Below are 18,574 nucleotides of genomic sequence, written 5' to 3'. Positions count from 1 at the left end.
TAAATACTTTCTCCAATATGCAGCTTAGGGCTCATTTACACCATAATGCACACGAACAATCTGGTGCATGTTCTGTACGGGGGGTGCGAGGCAGTTAACCTTTTGGGCCAACTGTGCCCTTGCAGGGACGTGCTTTTTAGGTGCAGAAAAGCACAAGCCCAGCATGCATGTTTTTACTTTTACTACAGAACTTATACTAGAACAGGAAACATATACACAACTTTTATAGTGGAACCACTACAGGACACCTTGATGCACAGATAGACCATGAGTAAGCACAAGCGGCAGATTGAGCAACAGTTACCCGAGCCCAACCGCAATTTTTGCAAGTTTGCCCTCCTCGACTCCTAGCTGAGGTTAGTACACAAATGTGTCATTTTTCAGTGGTAGCACTACCACTACATAGTGACAGAATTTTACTAGCTTCTATTTCTACACAAACGGGTCAGCAGGAATCCATAACGCCACTTCCAAACTTTTTAGCAAAGATGTATTAAAAATGGAAAATTACCAGGTCTTTAAAGAATAAATTTAAAAACAAAAATTAAAAATCTTACCTTTTTTAACTTCGGTAATTTTGGAAGATTTGAAACGGACATCAACATAACATTTATAAGGCTGAGGAACTCTAGATTGGAAAACTCTGCCGTTAGACCCTCGATTTTGCCTTCTTTTGCCCTGCAGTTGTCCAAAACTAGTTCCCGCACCTGTGTAGAAGCAGTGACAAGCCTTTAAAAATCGGGAGAAATACAATTTGGAAGTCTTAGAAAGTCAATATTGAACAAGATAGAATAGGGAACAATTACAATAATCAAATTCCCCCCAAAAATCTGGGAAAAAAGCCAAATAACAGTTGTGTTTGTTTCTCTTTTTTTAAAGCTACTGATAAAGCATATTACAGAAAATCAGAGCGTAAAACTGTTAAATATGAACAGTAGCTGTAAACAGAGGTAATATGCAAAAAACAAACCATAGAAAAAAAATAATTAAAAAGCATATGGAAAAACATTCCCAGAGAAAAAAAAAAAACACACACACACACACACGACTAAAAATAAGAACTAAGGGCCGGATTCACAAAAGAGATACGATTATCGTATCTATGCGCCCGATTCATAGAATCAGTTACGCATAGATAGCCCTAAGATCCGACAGGTGTAATTGACTTACACCGTCGGATCTTAGGCTGCAATTCTAGGCCGGCCGCTAGGTGGCGATTCCATTGCGGTCGGCGTATAATATGCAAATGAATAGTTACGCCGATTCACGAACGTCCGCTTTGCCCGTCGCTCTAAATTTACGTCGTTTCCGTAGAGATATGTGGCGTAAAACTAAGGGTGTCCTCTAGGTGGCCTAGCCAATGTTGAGTATGGCCGTCGTTCCCGCGTCAAAATTTTAAATTTCACGTCGTTTGCGCAAGTCGTCCGTGAATGGCGCTGGACGCCATTTACGTTAACGTCGAAACCAATGACGTCATTTAGCGCAATGCACGTCGGGTAATTTTACCGACGGAGCATGCGCAGTATGTTCGGCGCGGAAACGCGCCTAATTTAAATGGTGCCCGCCCCATTTGAATTAGGCGGGCTTGCGCCAAGCGGATTTACGCTACGCCGCCGCAAGTTTACAGGCAAGTGCTTTGTGAATCAGGCATTTACGCTGTAAACTTGCGGCAGTGTAACGTAAATGGGATACGTTACGCCGCCGCAGCGTAACGTATTTGTCTGTGAATCTGGCCCCAACTTACTCGTTTACAGAGAATTGCCATAATTAATGTGTATTTATCAAGTAATTTTAGGAATAACATACCAGCATGCCATCATGTTTGCAGTGGCGGTTTGGCCATTTGGTTATTTTATCTAATATAGGATTAAAAACTTATATTTGAACTTCACGCATGCTCTGAACCAATGCTAAACAGACAACAATAGCAAAAGTTTCCCAAAGGGTAGCGGTAAAGAGCTAAAAAAACAACGTAGTTTTGTGAAAGTTTGCTGAAAAAGTTCTGCCGTCTAAATGCAGAATAAGTTCACATACAACGCCCTTCGGAAAAAAATTCACGGATTGGTCTGATCGTTTCTATGAGGCTTTAGGGGGGGGCTGCTGCACACAGGTTTTTATCTTAATGCATAGAATGCTTCTGTCTTTACAACCACTTTAAAGAGAATACGTCTTCCCTTACAGTGTAGGCAAACCCAAAATGTACTTCAGCATCATGCCTCACTGTCTCCATTTTTTTTTTTAATCAAACACATTTTCATCTACTGCAAAGTTTACCATCCTAAACCAGACAATTGCCAAAAAAACCAAAACACAGAATGGTGGGAGCTGCTGATGCTCTTCTGTGTCTGGTAGCAGTGAAGTCACTCATACTCCTCTGGTACTGCTTACTGTATAAAGTCAATAAAGAAAAACAAATGCTCCTGCGCTTGAGAAATTGCTGCGCGGCTGATTGAAAACAAAAAAGTCTCCACTGGTCCATCTGTGCTGCCAGTCACCAATGACATGGTTAAAATGTAAAAACTGAAGTATCAACAAGAAAATTATGAAGGTTGCAGTTACATTGTTCAGATTTAGTGTCTAAGCTCACCACTAACTAAACAGGTATTTCCCTGAGAAATCTGTACAAAGTCCAAAGAAATAAGTGTTCATAACCATCATAAAAATTAAGTGTTCTAAAGGCTGAATGTTTTTTACCTTCATGCTTTCATTGCATGAAAGTTAAAAAATAAATAAATAAAAAAGGAATGAAAAGAAACCCAAAGCTTTTTTTAATTTAAGAATATTTAAGAGAATTAATTTAAGAGTTTAATTTAATTTAAGAGTATTTTAAGAGAATTTTAAGAGTATTTTACTAATCTAAGATAGACCTGAAATATTTTCAGATGAATGTGTTTTCTTTTGAGGTGTACAGAAAACTTATGTAAAAAAAAAAAAAAAACAAACACACACACACAATTTACCATGGAACGACAGCTGTGGGAGAGGCTTTAGCCACTTAACTCCACGCGGACCTACTTCTGCCGGGTGGCCGCCAATATAAGTCCTCCCCTTTGCATGCTCCCCTGCAGGGCGCGCGCTGTGATCACCGAGTGACAGCTGATCCACGTGATGCAAACAGAAGCTCAGTTAATCTTTTTTTTCTCCTCACGCTGTCAGCAGGAGGAGAGGGAAAAAAAGCTGATCGCCGTCTTCTGTACAAGGGACTTCGGTCCCTAAGAGGCACATCCACCTCATCTGTGCCAACCAGTGCCACCTATCAATGCCCATGAGTGCCACCCACCAGTTGTCTCCCAGTGCCCATCAATGAAGGAGAAAAATTACCCGTTTGCAAAATTTTATAACAAAATAAATGGTTTTGTATTTTTTTGGTTTTTTTTAAAAGTGGGTATAAAAAAAAAAAAATTAAACAAAAAATAAAAACCGCAGCGGTGATCAAAATACCACCAAACGAAAGGTCCATTTGTGGGCAAAAAAAAAATTATTAAATTGCATTTGGTACAATGTTGTATGACCGCGCAATTGTCGTTCAAAAGAGTGAGAACACTGAAAGCTGTAAATTGGTCTGGTCAAGAGGATGGGGTTTAAGTGCCCAGTAAGCAATGGTTAAGGACCAAGCCTCTTTCTGAGATTTGTGGTTTACAAGTAAGAGCTATGGGCGGAAGTGACATTTTGATGCCGCTTCTGCCCTGCAATGATATGGAGATCGGTGGGGGCCATCTTCCCCCTCACTTGTCTCCATTTCAGAGACCACTATTATCGGAAACCGGACCGCTCACTGAAGTAGAGGATACCGGGGTTATGGCCACTAGCTGGTTGCCAGAACAAAGATATCCCTCTTCAAGTGCCAACGTATTTTGGTGTGAGCTGGTCAGAAGTGGTTAAGTTTAGCCCCCCCATACCCCAAAGAAGAACATAAATATTAGCCCACAACAGCTGTACTACTCTGCACAACAGTATTACACAGCATGGACAGCCAATTGCCCATGTCAAATTTTTGTATGTGCACAATCACCATGAAGGATGAAATGTAAAATTCGGTCCACAACCGCTTTTACAAGCAGGAGCCAAGTAATGACAGCGCCCATTTTAAAAGGCCGAAACTGGGACTACCATCTTACTGTTTAACAACATACCCAATAAAATCAACTTGGGTGTATCCCGAAGACTTTCGATTTCTTATTTGATATGAAGAAAAGTAAAAGGACATAAACATAGTCTTGCTAAGTTTTTTCCTTTGGCCTCACAAGTGACCTTCTATAAAAGCTTTAAAACCACAAGGAAATTTTTTTTTACTGAGAAAACAATGGTACAATGGAATTAATAAATGGAAAGTATTATAGGGCACAATGATTTCATCACAGAATTAATGCAACCTTAAAAAAAAAAAAAAAAACACACACACACTACAGCATAGAACAAATCTAATATTTAGGAATCTATTTCTATTGCTTACCAAAAACCGATGTCGCTGTATAAGTGCGCTTGATATAGTATTGTAAAATATTTAACACTTTACTATAACCCATTATTTAGGCGGAAATGCCGCTTCCCATCTTACAGGCTACTTCACAACAGTACCAGTGACAGAGGCAGCTAAAGGAAGGGATGTGCTTTAGTCTTTTCATCCATGGACGGACACAGCTTCTTAAATCTTGACTTGTGGGTTATGTTCCTGTTCTATAGGAGAGGACTAGGCAGAACATGTTCGATATTTAAATACATGTTACTGGCTAGCGACCATGAAATTAACAATCTCAAACGAGATAGTGTATTTCACTAGACAGGGGAACTACGGGAAATTTACTAATATATGGGGGCCGTGGCAGAGGGCGGCAGGGAACCTATGAGGATGGTACTAGAGAAAGTGCTTCCAGTGTTACATGCGCCCCCCCCCCTTTTTCCGTTAGAAGTGGCTGCCACTTATTGCGGCGAGAGCAGGACTGTCGGGAGCTCCAATAGGGATTAGCGATTTTGGGTATGTGACTTTTACTACCAACACAAGAGACAAGGGTAAATCACGGCCCCCTCCTCTCTTATGTTCCCGCCTGCTCGATTAGCGGATTAGTTAATGGGGTTGTACGCTCCCTTAGATAGTTAGGGGGGGGGGGGGAGATTGGATACAGGGCTAGAAGACTTAGTACACACTAGGTACAGCCGGTTATACAAGCTAATACATGCTCAGTATTGATGGTAGCTTGTTGTTTTTTCCTTTTTTTGTTTGTTTTCTCACGCATGTTTGTATATTAAAAGATGGTTACTTGTCTAAATAACTGATTGATGTACCAGTCATTTCAAAATCAAATAAAAAAGAAATTAAAGTAAAAAAATACATGTACTTTTAAACAGAGTTGAACAGCCCCGCCCAAGGGGCGGTCCCTCCAGACATAACCCTCTACCCTGCAGTCAGCAGCTCAGTTTTTTTTCTGCATAGTTGAGGACCTGGCTCCCTTTGGTCCCCGGGCCCTTAGGAAATTTTATTATTTCATGATTTTTATTTTTAAAGATTCTTCTATCAACTGCCAGCTGGGTGACAGGCTGGAAAATCTAGTATCCTTGTAGTCCCCCCAGTCTGGCTATCGAGCGTGAGCAGGCCTTACCTATGCGCTGGTCTGCCACGTCATACCCTATGGCTCCAGGGGTGGCCGGTGAGCTATATGCTCCAGGGTTCACATAAGACCGGCTGCTTGCTGTCTCAGTCCACAGTGGACCAGGCCGACAGCTACTACATACTACTCAGTTGAAGGTCTGTCAGCAACACACCAGCAGGTCCTCACAGGGACGGGTAAGTACAGTTCCCTCCGCAGGATGGAACAGCTGGCATTCCCGGGAAGGGGGTTTCTCCTGTCCTCTTCTCCTCTGTCACCCTTTTTTCCTCCTTCCCTTGCAGGGCTCACTGCGACCGGGTATACCTTTGTGGGTCTCCAGGTCATGGTCAGTGGGGGGTGTCCAGGCCCGCTCTCTTTGGGGGGTAGTCTTTAAGTGGGAAGCCTCGACGGCGGCCTTCTCGTCTACATCGCTGTATTGGGTGCCATTTTTCTGTGGGCCTGTGCTTATTATTGAATTTCCCATTGGAAAAATTCAATATCCGTCGCCGCGCTGTGATGCAGGTCGGCATTGCGGGCGCCCTTTTCTCTGGAGGTGTTTCTCAAGCGGCCATTTTGAAGTGGATTTTGGCCTCTTGTGCTGGACTAGCTTCCTGGACGGCGCGAACGGCGCAATTCACCCTCACAGGTTTTCCTCAGGAACACGCTGTGTGTGAAAGGAGAGCGGGCAGCGGCGCTGAACAGATGACTGGGCGGCGAGTCCCCTGGTAACCCCCCCGGTCTGTGCAGCATAGGAGGGTGGACATTTTTGTCTTGGCTACATCCCTAAGGGCTGTCAGTGGGCAACATGGAGTCAGTGGCTGAACCTTTCTTCCCCAAACATTCCCGAGGCACCTGCGGTTTCCCATGGATACACTGTCGGCCAATCCTGGAGTCATTTGTTGCCAGGGTGGAAGCGGCATGTGGACGTAAGGGGGGGGGTAAAAAGCGCCCCCTCCCTCCGCCGTCTTCTGGGGAATGCTCTGACTTAGATTCAGGCTTGGCTGAGGCACAGGACCCCGGTTTGGGACTGTCAGAGGATGCGGACCAGGACCTCCAGACGAGGAGGATGGCCACGTCCGGGTCCATCGCAAGACAGGGCACTTGCGAGTGCACTTATTAATGCTGTGAGGGACTCTCTCAAGCTGGAGGATACAGCGGAGACTTCCACGCAGGGCTCCGTCTCCTTTCGGTCGCAACAAAGCAAAATCGCTCTGTTAAAGTTTTTTCTTATGATGTCTTTCTTTGATAAGTTCATAGATAAGGAATGGGAATGGCCGCAGAGGTCCTTTGTGGTCCCTCAGCAACATGGCGGTCCGTTATCCTTTTGAAAAAAAATGGGCTTCTCCCCCATTCGTTGACCCCCCGGTCCGCTCCGTTAAACAAAGTAACCACTTTCCCGGTAAAAGGGACCCCTGCGTTTAAGGACCCTACTGATAGGAGGTCCAAAGTCTGTTCCATGTTCACCATGCTAGGGTCAGCGTTGCAACCTATATTGGCTGTGACTTTGGTGTCTCAGACACTCACTGAATGGGCAAAAGATATTTGCAACAGACAGTAGAGGAGCATCAGCTTCCTCCAGAGTGCGCAAGGCTGGCTGACCAATTGTTACAGGGCCTTGTGCATGTCTGATGCCACTCTGGATTCGGCCCCCCTTGATTTCCAGAGCCTCTGTATTCTGCGGTGGTATTGTCCCCCTGATTTGGCTGAAATGCTGGTCCGCTGACCAAGCATCCAAAAAAGCTCTGGCAGATCTGCCTTCAAAAGGTGGAGGCTCTTTAGTACCTCGCTGGACGACATTAAGGATGTCACTGGAGGTAAGAGCACACTTCTGCCTCAGTCCTCTAAGGGGGAAGGAGCCACGTTGTAAGCCGGGACCTTCCTTTTCCACATAGAAGCGGTATTTTCGTCAGGGCCCGCGGGCAGATCCTCCCAGACTGACAAAGATCCAGCTGTGGGACAGAAGTGTCCCTGGGTGCGCAAGCCGGCTAACAAGACTACGTGTGACGTTTTGCCCCGCCTGACTCATGGGTGGGGGGGACAACTTTGCAGGTTTGCAGATCGGTGGACCTCTCCTGCTCACCGACCAGTGGGTCTGCGAGGGTGGGTCACTTCTGGGTACAAGATAGAGTTTTTTCCTATCTGCCAAACTGATTTTTTCCTCAAATCTTCCTCTTTCACCGACTTGTCGACTGCCTCAATGGGGGCAGTACAGGACTTACTGAGGTGCGGGGTAATTTTGCCTGTGCCCACTACAAGAAAGGTTCAGGGATTCTACTCAAATCGTTTTGTGGTCCCAAAGAAGGATGGAGTCCGGCCAATCTTGGATCTCAAGCCCTCATTGCCTTTGTAAGGATTCGAAAGCTCCGATGGAATCAATTTGTTCGGGTGGTTGCTGCACTCCATCAGGGGATTTCTGGCGTCCTTGGACATCAAGGATGCATACTTTGCATGTCCCATCTGCACCAAGCAAGGTTTCTGCGCTTTTGCGATCTGCGAAGACCACTACCAATTTGTGCTTTTTCCCTTTGGCCTAGCATCAGCACCATAGTTGTTCACCCACGTGCTCGCCCCGATTCTGGCTCTGCTGAGACAGCAAGGCTTTGCTATCGTGGGCTACCTAGACAATCTTCTGAGAGCTGCTTTTAGCTCAGAATTAGAGGACGACCTGTCTATAGCGAGTCAGACCCTCCAGGAATTTGGTTGGGTGCTGAACATTCAGAAGTCGGTCTTGGTACCGACTCAGCGTCTGGAGTACCTAGGATTAATTCTGGACTACTCGGAGGCGAAAGTCTGGGGGGGTCCAGTCAGCCCAGGGTCGCTGGACTCCGGAAGAAATCCCGCCTGCCGAATAATCTACTAGAACTTCGAGTGATCAGGCTGTGCCTCTTCTCATAGTCGCAGAGGCTACAAGGACATCCAATCAGGATCCATTCGGACAACGCCAAGGCAGTGGCTTATGTCAACCATCAGGGGGAACACGGAGCTCAGCTGCGGCATTGGAGATCGCTCACATCCTGCGGTGGGCGCAAAGGAGCGCGCCGGCTCTGTCGGCCGTTTACATTCCGGGCTTAGAAAACTGGCAGGCGGACTACCTAAGTCACCAGATGCAGGATCAAGGGGAATGATCGTTACATCCAGAGGTGTTTCAACTCCTTTGCCAGAGGTGGGGCACACCAGACATGGATCTCCTAGCCCCTTGGGGTCAGTATTGGCCAATTTATGCCTTTTTCCCCACTGAAGTTGCTTCCTCGTCTGCTCCGCAGTAGAGTAGAGGCTGAGGGGATCCCAGTAATTCCAATTGCTCTGGATTGGTCCCCGGCATCCCTGGTACGCCGACCTTGTGCGCCTAGTGGCAGAAGCACCCTGGCGGTTGCCAATGCGGGAGGGACATTCCGTCTCAAGGTCCCCATACTTCATCATACTTTACAGTCACTGGCTTTAACGGCATGGCTATTGAAAGCCAGGTACTAAGGGACCGAGGTCTGTCAGATTCGGTCATCTCAACCATGCTAAGTCATCTTCTCGGAAGATCTACATCTCTACGTGCGAGGAGATCGGAGTGGCTTCCACCGGCATATTTTCGATTTCCAGGGTCCTGCCGTTTTTGCAGCGAGGAGTGGATCAGAAACTTGCCTTAAGCACCATTAAGGGACAGATTTCAGCCTTGGCTGTTTTCTTTCAACGACCCTTGGCTACCCATTCACTAGTGGGTACATTTGTGCAGGGGGTTTGACATGCGATTCCCCCAATTAGACCACCGCTTCCTCCATGGGATTTGAATCTGGTGCTGTCGGCTCTTCAGGAGCCTCCTTTTGAGAACATCAGAGAAATTCCTCTTGACACTATCTCAGAAGCTAGCATTTCTAGTGGCCATTACATCTGTCAGACGAGTTTGAGTTAGTGGCCTTTTCTTGCAGGTCACCTTACTTAGTACTCCATAAGGATAAGGCGGTGCTACGCCCGCAGCCTTCTTTTCTTCCGAAGGTGGTTTCAGCTTTTCACCTAAATGAGGACATTGTACTTCTTTCTTTGTGTCCTCGGCCGTCGCATCCCAAAGAGGCTGCGTTACATACCTTAGACGTGGTACGTTCCTTGCGGGCGTACCAGTCTGCTATGGCTCCGTTTCGGAGGTCTGACTCACTGTTTGTGTCAGTGTCTGGTCCAAAAGGGCCTGGCGGTCTGGTTGGCCACCATTTCTCGGTGTACCAGGCAGACCGCCATCCAGGCCTACGCCCGTAAGGGGCCTCCCTTTCCTGTTACGGCGCATTAGACCAGGGCTGTTGGTGCCTCCTGGGCTTCCGACATCAAGCGTCTGTCTCACAGGTGTGCAAGGCAGCGACTTGGTCGTCCGTTCACACATTTTCCAAATTTTAGAAGGTTGATGCGAGTGCATCTTCAGATGCTTCCTTTGGCCGCAAGGTTTTGCAGGTGGCCGTTTAACGTTGCAACTCCTCCGTTGAGGAGCTCTGTTTGTTTGGGGTGAAGTAGTTTTTTGATTGCTGTTCCCACCCCTTGTTTTTTGACACTACTTGGGGACATCCCACAAGTCAAGATTTAAGGAGCTGTATCCGTCCATTGACGTTAACCCCCACCAGATAAAAGGGCAGTCCTCCAGGCCCCATGTCAGTCTTCGAGAACCGTAGGACTTCCCTGAAAAACATATGCATAAAACACATAACTTCCATACAAAACCGGGTGGGAATCCGGCTGTCCTGGAAGATTTTCAGAAAAGGAGTTACCGGTAAGCCTAACTCAGCTTTTCTCTCAAGCGTCTTCCAGGACAGCCCATGAGACGATGAGCCAGAACTTACCAGTCTAGGGCGGGACAACTACCTGAAGGACCTTTCGACCAAACGCCTGTTCTTGAGCGGATAGCAGATCCAGGTGATAATGTTTAATGAAGGTCGAAAAACTGGACCATGTGGCAGCCTTGCAAATTTGTTCCGGTGAAGCACCAGCCCTCTCAGCCCAAGACGCAGACAAAGCGCTCGTTGAATGCGCAGTAACAAAAGGTGTAGGAACTTCTCTAATTTTGTAAGCTTTCGAGATGGCTTGCTTTATCCACCTAGCCAATGTGGCTTTAGATGCACTCTTACCCTTGTGCGTACCAGAAAAAAAAAAAAAAAAAACGACAAATAAAGCGTCCGTCTTCCTAAAGGTCTTGGTGACCACCAGATAGACGAGAAGGATTCTTCTCACATCTAAAAAACTAAAATGTATTTTCTTGGTCGCCCTGTGGCGAGCTACAAAAGGATGGCAGTACAATGTCCTGTGATTTGTGGAATGTACTGGCCACTTTAGGCAAAAACCCTGGATCTGTTTTTTAAAACAACTCGATCCTCAAAGATTGTGAGGAATGGCTCCCTACTGATAAGGCCTGTAACTCGCTTACTCTACGAGCTGAAGTAATTGCTACTAAAAAAAATATTTTTTAAGGCAAGTAATTTAATGGAAATATTCTCTAAGGGCTCAAAAGGAAACTCTACCAGAGTTTGAAGTACTAGGGACAGGTCCCAAGTTGGACAACTTCTTACCACTACTGGCCCTAGCCTTTAAAATGGATTTGAAGAATCTAGCTACTGTGGGATTTTCCAAAAGAGAAAACTGGAGGAAAAACACCGATAGCTGCCGCCTGTACCTTCAAGGTACTAACTGAAAGACCCTTTTCGACACCCTCTTGAAAAAATTACAAAATAGAAGGAACATCATGCGTTGATCTTTGGGTTTCAGACAACCATGAATTAAACTTTTTCCAAACTTTAGGTTTTTATTACCTTGTCAGAAAACCCCTAGCCTTCAGCATCTTTTCTTCAGATACCAAGCTATCAAGCTTAAGGAAACCACCTGTGGGTGTGACATTGGACCCTGCGACAGCAAGTCCTCTCTCGTCTGAAGCCTCAGTGGGGGCTCCAAGACCAGAGTCTGTAGCAGGGAAAACCATGGCCTCCTGGGCCAGAAGGGGGCGATTAGAATAAGGTCTGTTTCTTCTAGGAGAAACTTCCGGAGCACTTCTGGAATAAGACTGAACTGCGGAAAGGCGTAGCAGAGGTCGAATGGCCACGGATTCGCCAGAGCATCGATCCCCAGTGATTGATCTACTGGGTTTAGAGAAAAGAACTACTCTGTCTTGCGGTTGTCCTGATTTGCAAACAGATCTGGCTCGGGACGACCCCATTTGTTGGTGATTTCTGCAAATACCTATGGATAAAGCTACCAATTGTCTCGCTCCACCTTGTGGCGACTGAGATAGTCTGCCAGACAGTTTTGCGTCCCCTTCAGGTGCACTGCTGAAATTGAGACTAGATTTACTTCTGCCCATGACAAAATTTCCTGGGAAATCCATTGAAGAATCCGACTCCACGTGCCTCCCTGTTTGTTGAGGTACGCAACTGTCGCAATGTTGTCGGATAGGATCTGGAGATCGTGACCCCTGATCTCCGACTGAAAGGCTTGCAGGGCTCTCTGAACCGCCATCAGCTCCCTCTGGTTCGATTAAGCTTTTGTTTCTTACCAGGACCATTTTCCCTGTGCGACCTGGTTGCTCCCCATCCCCAGGAACTCGCGTCCGTCGTGATCCTCTTGGATACAGGACTGGACCACGGCAGGCCTTTTCTTAAGTGAAGATTTATCCTCCACCACCACAAGCTTCTTTTTACCTTGGTAGGTAACAGAACTCTTGACTCCAGGGACCTTGCGTCTACATCCCAGTTTTTCAGAAGGAACATCTACAATGGTCTGATGGAATCTTGCCCATGGTACTGCCGGGAAACACAAGGCCATAAGACCTACTGTCCTTGAAATTTCCCTCAGCGAGACCAACTGATTGGTCTGTAAGGCTGAAACTGCTTGTACCATCTTTGAGACCTTCTCCTCTGGGAGAAAAACTTTTTGGTCTACTGAGCAAAAGTCGTAGCCCAGGTACTTCACCTTCTGGGCTGGATTTAGGGAAGATTTCTCCCTGTTTATCAGCCAGCCTAGGGATTGAAGGAAGTCCTGTACAATCTGGAGATCCGTTAGTAATTTTTGGTAAGAGACTCTGCCACTATTAATAGGTCGTCCAGGTAAGGGATGATAGTTATCGCCCTTAACCTTAGCGGAGCCAACGCCTCCCCCAACACTTTTGTGAAGATGCGTGGGGCTGAGGACAGACCGAAGGGGAGGGCTTGAAACTAAAAGTGCCGGATTCCTGTTCCCATCTTGACCGCTATTCCCAGGAATCTCTGGAATGCTGGGTGGATCGGGACATGCAGGTAAGCATCCCTTAAGTCCAGAGTGGCCATGAAGCAGTTTGGGTAAAGCAGGTTTTTGATAGAGAACACAGTCTCCATACGAAAGTGCTTGTACCTGATCAATCGGTTTAGAGACCGAAGATTCAGAATGAGCCGATACTTCCCTGACGGCTTTCTGATAACAAAAATATGGGAATAAAACCCTTTGTTCTGATCTGAACGAGGAACAGGAATCAGGACTTTCTTGTCTATCAAGTCTCCTATTTGGAGATCCAGAGCCCTCACTTTCTCACGATCTTTGGGAGGAGGGGTGATCAATAGTCGCTCTGGTGGTTGGCAGGAGAATTCCAGCCTGTACCCATTTGCCACTAGATCCAGGATGAATGGACTTGAGGTGACTGCTGCCCACTGTGGGAGAAAGGCCCTTAATCTTCCTCCCACTCGAAGATGTTGGTCACTGTGGCTTGGCAGGCTGTTGAGGTGTGTTAAACAAAACACCCCCTCTACCTTTGCCATTGTACCCAGCCCAATGCTTCTTGGGCCTATTGTCCTTTTCTCTAGGACTCGGTTGTCTGTTTTGGCCAAGAATTTTTTTTCTTCCGGTCTGCTTTTTCTTGTTTTCTGAAAAGGCCTTTTTTCTATCGGCCGTACGTTCCAGTGCCTCCTGCAGACCTGGGCCAAAAAGATGATCCCCTGTTAAGGGAAGGCCACATAGGCGCAATTTAGAGGCTGCATCGGCTGACAATGTTTTAAGCCAAAGGCTTCTTCTAGCTGAATTCACTAAAGCTGAAGTCCTGGCTGTCATTCTTACCGACTTTGCGGAAGAATCAGCTAAAAAAAAAAACAAAAAAAAACACGGCACTAAAAAGGAGAGGGAAAGATTTTAAAATCTCCTCCCTAGAAGTACCTGCCAAAAGATGAGTTTGGATTTGTGTTAGCCATTCTTCCAAATTTCTGACTACACAAGTGGAGGCCAGAGCTGGGTTAAGATTCCCTATAGCTGAATCCCAGGTTCTGTGAAGAAGGATATCTCCTTTCTTGTTCATCGGATCTTTAAGCATGCCCATATCATCAAACGCCAGGTCCGAATTTTTCGAAACCTTTGAAAGAGCTGCGTCCAATTTTGGATTTTTGTTCCACGGCAGTGCTGCATCCTCATCAAATGGAAACCTTTTTAGGTTACCAGAAAATAAAGGTTTTCTCTCTGGATTCTCCCACTCCAGCTTGATAGTATCAAGGAGAAAACTGTGCACAGGAAAGACTTAGGATTTAGACAATTGTACCTCCTCCTCCTCTATTTCAAGAGCTGTATAGATGGCCTTTAATAAGTTAGCCACGTTCTAAAGACAACTTAAACCTTGAGCCCCTAGAGCAGGGATCCTCAAACTACGGCCCTCCAGCTGTTGCGGAACTACACATCCCATGAGTCATTGTAAACCTCTGTCATTCACAGACATGACCAGGCATGATGGGAATTGTAGTTCCTGAACAACTGGAGGGCCATAGTTTGACCCATGCCCTAGAGGATTCTCCATCCCTGGGCCCTGTATCTGACCCCGATTCTTCTGGAGAAGAACAGGTAGATCTGGCTTCAGACTAAGAGTCTTCACTCCCTACACGCAGCTGCGGAGCACTAACAACTGAAGTTTTTCTTTTTGAAGGTGTACCCTGTGGGGGAGCCTGAAATTTGTCAATTAGATCCTTAAAAGAGCTAAAGGTAGAATTAAGCTCATCTCGGACCGAAGTCAGCATTTTTTGACAGGAGGCTACTGGGTCATCCCTCACTAAACCCTCTATACATGTGCAGCAAACTGTTTTGCACCAAGTGGTGCTCAGATTGTTTCCGCAAACTGCATATTTTCTTTTATGTGGCTGCGCTTGGGATTTGTCCTGGGTCTTGGCCTGTAACGACAAAACAAATGACCCAAATAAAAAAACTCCAACCACAAAACACTCCATCACACCCGGTGCAGGAGAAAGAAAATGTGTCCCTTAACACCAAATCCTATGATTGGGAGGGGGGGGGGGGTAAAACCTTCACCAGGATAGCAAGAAAGTGACCATAAAAAACACTTCAGGCTTACCCGAGAGGTGCTGGTGTTGGAGACTGGTAGTAGGTATTGCAGGAAGTTCCATGCTGTCCGTCTGGTCGTTTACAGCCTGTGCTGCTTCCACCAGAAAGCCATCCAGCCCCCGTTCGCGCCGTTTATGGAGACAGGAATCAGCATCTCCGGCGCCCGATGATGACGTCACGCGACCCGGAAGTGACCCCCGCCGATTCTTCCTGTGGGCCAGCTTGGAGCGCAGAAGCTCCGCCCCTACAAGGGCTTGTGACTTGTCGCGTTTCCCCTGCACAAACCAGCCACGCTGTGTGCGGGAAAATAAAGCCACCTGCCGCACTGCGACCAACGCTAGGGGCCGACGCCACCCCGGTCCTGGCCCTCCCCAGGCACAGAGAACAAAGGGACAGCAGTTTCAACCAACCTCCACAGCGGAGAACTGCTACAGGCAAGGAGGTTAGTAAAAAATAAAAAAATACCCCTCAAACGGCAATTAGAGCCCCTGCTCATGAGACCTAGGGGACCAGGTTCCAGGAAACATGTAACCCCCCCGTCCGGAGCAAAAACTAATACTGACATGGGGCCTGGAGGACCGCCCTTTTATCTGGTGAGGGTTAATGTGTTTCCTGTCCTGGTGGGAGGAGCCCCAGGTCTCATGGGCTGTCCTGGAAGACGCTTGAGAGAAAATCCTATTTTTTATGCAACAAGCTATATACAGTACATGAAATAGGGCAATAGCAATAGGGCCAGTGTTGATGGGCTTTTGTTCGCCTTTAGCCCTGGATCACATTGGTACTATTTGACATGTCAAATCAGCAGCAATGGCACCGTCCCAATCGCGCTGCACCGATTTAAAAAAGTCGTTTCAGTACTAGGGGTGCAACGGATCAAAAAACTCACGGATCGGATCGATCCTCGGATTAGGAGTCACGGATATGATAATTTTTCGGATCAGCAAAAAATAAAAAGACTAATCTTGTTACACCCAACAGAGTTTTAGATTCAGTTATTTTCAACACAAAATGTAGCTTATGTGCTTAAATACAGTATATGTAAATCTGACAGACTGTTTACATGTTAAATTTTAAAAGCCGCAGCAAACCTTACACGTTTGAAAATCACAGGTGTTCTTTGCCTCGGCTTTTAAAAATTTAACATGTAAACAGTCTGTCAAATTTACATATACTGTATTTAAGCACAGATTGGCTACTGATGGCTGAACGAAGCACTAACCCCCTAGCAACCAATCAAAACTCACCCATTGCCCTCCAGTCCGCTGTGGTGAGTTTGTGTGACCAGCTGCTGTCAGGTAACAACTGCTGACAACACCGAGTCCCCGTCCATAGCGGCGCTCACTCTTCCCCCTCAAGCTCCACACACTCATCCTGATTCCCAGAGTGCCGCCAAGACAGCCAGCCAATCCGAGCAGCCTTCCAATCAGAGAGGGCGCTCATCACGCGAGCCAATCAGGTGCAGAGACGGGACATCCCATCCAACCAATCACAGCCGATCTGCGATTGGTTGGGGTGGAGCAAGATGGCTGCCGCTCTGGAGCTAGGCCGAAGCCGCGGACTTTCCTACGGCTGAGGCTCCGCGGATCGCATGGGGTGACCCGTTGCACCCCTATTCTGTAATAGTGTTCGGGATTTCGGGCTGCGATTTACATTGACATATGTGCAAAAATCTGCACATATGTCACTGTAAATCGCTCCCGAAATCAGGACTGACAAGTGGGAGGGAGTGAAATCGTACGAGTTCAGCTGAACTCACACGGCTTCATTCCCGCAGCCCAGTGTGAACCTGGGCTAAATCTGTTTTGTATTCCCATACAAGTCTGTAGGAACACAAACCCCTCTTGAAGCAGGTCAAATGCACATGCCAATGAATTCTAAATTATCTTAGAAGGTTTTCAAATGGATGCCATCAACACAATCCTAAAGCCTAGCAACAGGTCCTTAGAACTGCAATATTAGCATGTACCGGTGAAACATTCTTGAATTTGTTGTATAATCTGACTTTACATGTTAACCTTTCATAACAAGATTATATGTGCACATCAGATCTTGCTCCACCACAACTAGTAATGGATAAATTACAGGTCCTTGCAAGTCGACTCTTTAGAACATGAAAAGGTAAAGATAATAAAAAAAAAAAATTATGAAGGATGTGGATCAGAAATCAGTTAAGCAAAAGAAATACGTTTTTTTATTCAATGTATTTTTGTGAAATCTAACCTGGGGTAAAAAAAAAAAAAAAATTATATATATATATATATATATATATATATATATATATATATATATATATATATATATATATATATATATATATATATATATATATATATATATATATATATATATATATATATATATATATATATATATATATACATACACACACACACACAGCTTTTGAAGCGATCGTATGATAATCTGATCATTCATACACAGCTTACTGGTCCCTATAGTAGCTTTGACTATTACAGCGATTGTCATCTTCTAGAGTGGTCCCTCAGGTATCTTACATGGAGATCAGCTTTAAGTTAAAGATGAATTCCAGGTATAGAAATTTTATACATATTAACATGGGTTCAGCTTAAACCAAAGTAAACTATGATATACTGTACCAAACCTGGGCAATGCCCCTGGAAGCTGAAAATCACTAAAGTAGACACTGCTACTCTAGTGATCTCCACTACCTTCCAGGTCCTGTGCTGTGCGGCTGGCCTGCAGGGGTATTGACATTTTTGGTGAAGTACATTATCTGTTTATAGAAGGCCTGCAGGATGTCATATTGCGTTGAATTTTACCGAAAATTACAGGGACAGCAGATAGAAGAGAAAAGATAATTTTTAATAACATTAAAATTAAAATTAAGCTGGCCATAGAAGGTTTGAATCTTGGCTGGCTGAGCAGGAATCGGCCAAGATTTAAACCATGTATTGCTGACGGATTTTCCATGCGATTATTGCTAGCGGCTGTTATACCAGCAATAATCACTGTTCTCCCGAGGGGGGGGGGGGGGAAGCTGTCCTCGCTGGGAGAACACAATGGCTCCACCAGAAAGAATCCTTCATCAACACAGACTGTGTTGATGGGGCAATCACGCAACCCGTGGTTGCAGGAAAGAAAGTCGGTCATCTATGGCCACCCTTAGGGTTGTATAGCAATGCAGTATTTGCTATATATTTTTATTTGCCACTTTGCACATAAGCAGAGTTATACTTTTTTAATGGATTTGCCTTAGCTTGTAATAATTTAAACATTTTACCTGTAAAAAAAAAAAGAAAAGAAAAAAAAAGGACTTTTCTAAACTATTGCAATAGAAACAAAATTTGTGACCCAAGATTCCCACCAACGTAACTTTTATAATTAATGCATTTTTATAGAATGTAAAACTAGATTTCCATTCATAATTGTTTCACCTTCTCCATAAAAAAAAAAAAAAAAAAAAAAAATGCTTGTTGAACTTTTCAAACACAAAAATGGCACTGAACAAATATTAAATCAGCTTAGCATTCTAGTCCGTTCTTTTACATACCATACCTAAATCCCCTTTCACAAGTTTACTTCTGCAATAATCCCATTGCCCTCCGAAATTATGTATGCGTTTTATACATCAATAAAACATGAAAAAGGCATACCACACAATAGGACTATAACGCGGTCTCTCAAAAATGAAAGAAAAAACACATTCA

The 18,574-nt window shown here is 45.4% G+C and overlaps 1 protein-coding gene across 1 annotated transcript in view; it reads right to left on the bottom strand.

Moving 5' to 3' along the window:
- ANP32B (acidic nuclear phosphoprotein 32 family member B) overlaps positions 1–18,574 on the bottom strand; it is a 72,917-nt gene that overhangs the window by 39,334 nt on the left and 15,009 nt on the right. The window contains exon 2 of the mRNA XM_040361131.1: positions 558–707. Within this exon, the coding sequence (XP_040217065.1) occupies positions 558–707 (150 nt within the window). The remainder of the gene's footprint in view (positions 1–557; positions 708–18,574) is intronic.

The sequence above is a fragment of the Rana temporaria genome, chromosome 1 (assembly GCF_905171775.1).
Source record: "Rana temporaria chromosome 1, aRanTem1.1, whole genome shotgun sequence".
Lineage (NCBI taxonomy): Eukaryota > Metazoa > Chordata > Amphibia > Anura > Ranidae > Rana > Rana temporaria.
The sequence above is the reverse complement of the archived record's forward strand: the minus strand, read 5'-3'. Positions and strand labels throughout refer to the sequence as shown.